Here is a 1187-nt window from a genome sequence, read left to right on the forward strand (position 1 = left end):
CCGCTCCACCAGCGAGTAGGACACCAGCGCGTTCTCCTGCGCGTCCGCGTCCCGCGCCGACACCGTGAAGATGTGGCAGCCGGGCGGGTTGTTCTCCTTCACGAACACCGTGTACTCGGGCTGCGCGAACGCCGGCGCGTTGTCGTTCACGTCGGCCACCTCCACGGACACGCTGGCCGTGGCCCACAGCGAAGGCGAGCCCCCGTCCCGCGCTGTCACCACCAAGTTATAAAGTGACACGCTCTCGCGGTCCAGAGCACTATCTAATACCAACGAATAGTAATTCTTGAAGGTGGACACCAGTTTGAAAGGGACGTGGGGTGTCAGGGAGCAGGTCACCAACCCATTAGCATCTGAGTCGCGGTCGGACACACTAATCAAGGTGATTACTCTGCCTGGCTGAGCATCCTCTGAGATAGGGAGAGACAGGGAAGTGATAATCAGTTGTGGAGCATTGTCATTAGCGTCCACAACTTCCACAAGAACTGTACAATGACCAGCCAGTGGTGGAAAGCCTTTGTCGATAGCCTCTACTAGAATTTTGTGAGCTTTCCTTTCTTCGAAATCAATAAGTCCTATCACCGTAATTTCCCCACTTATGGCGTCAATGTGGAACTTGGATTTTATTTCTGGAGAAACATCACTAGAGAATGAGTAAATAATATCCCCATTCAAGCCTTCGTCTAAATCGGAGGCATTGGGGTTAATCACCAGCGTTCCAATAGAGACATTTTCTGGTAACTTCACCGTATAGAGTGTTCTGTCAAAAACTGGGGCATTGTCATTGGCGTCCAGCACTGTGACGAGTACCTCGACAGTGCCAGTCAGCTCGGGCTTGCCTCCATCGGTGGCCGTGAGCAATAAATGCAGCTCCGGAGTTTCTTCCCTGTCCAAAGGTTTCCCTAACACAAGTCCAAGAGGTTTTACCTGCGCGTGGTTGGTTGGCACGTCCAGAGTGAAGTACTCATTGGGGCTCAGTCTGTAAGTCAGCAGAGCGTTCTCGCCGCTATCTGCATCGGAAGCGCCCTCTAGTGGAAACCGAGAGTGAAGCGGCCTGGATTCCGCGATAAACAGACTCTTTTGTGTCGCGGGGAATGCAGGCGGGTTGTCGTTAATGTCCTTCACTTCCACCTCCACATGGAAAACCTGCAGCGGCCTGTCCACGATCACCTCCAGGTGGATGCTGC

The 1187-nt window shown here is 53.4% G+C and overlaps 1 protein-coding gene across 1 annotated transcript in view; it reads right to left on the reverse strand.

The window, feature by feature from the left end:
• The window catches only part of LOC103601482 (protocadherin alpha-8-like), a gene marked incomplete at its 3' end in the record, with an annotated part of 23027 nt that overhangs the window by 8312 nt on the left and 13528 nt on the right, over positions 1–1187 (reverse strand). Inside the window, exon 2 of the mRNA XM_008585899.1 lies at positions 10–1170. Coding sequence (XP_008584121.1) covers positions 10–1170 — 1161 coding nt within the window. The remainder of the gene's footprint in view (positions 1–9; positions 1171–1187) is intronic.

The sequence above is a fragment of the Galeopterus variegatus genome, unplaced genomic scaffold (genome assembly GCF_000696425.1).
Source record: "Galeopterus variegatus unplaced genomic scaffold, G_variegatus-3.0.2 Scaffold107, whole genome shotgun sequence".
NCBI lineage: Eukaryota > Metazoa > Chordata > Mammalia > Dermoptera > Cynocephalidae > Galeopterus > Galeopterus variegatus.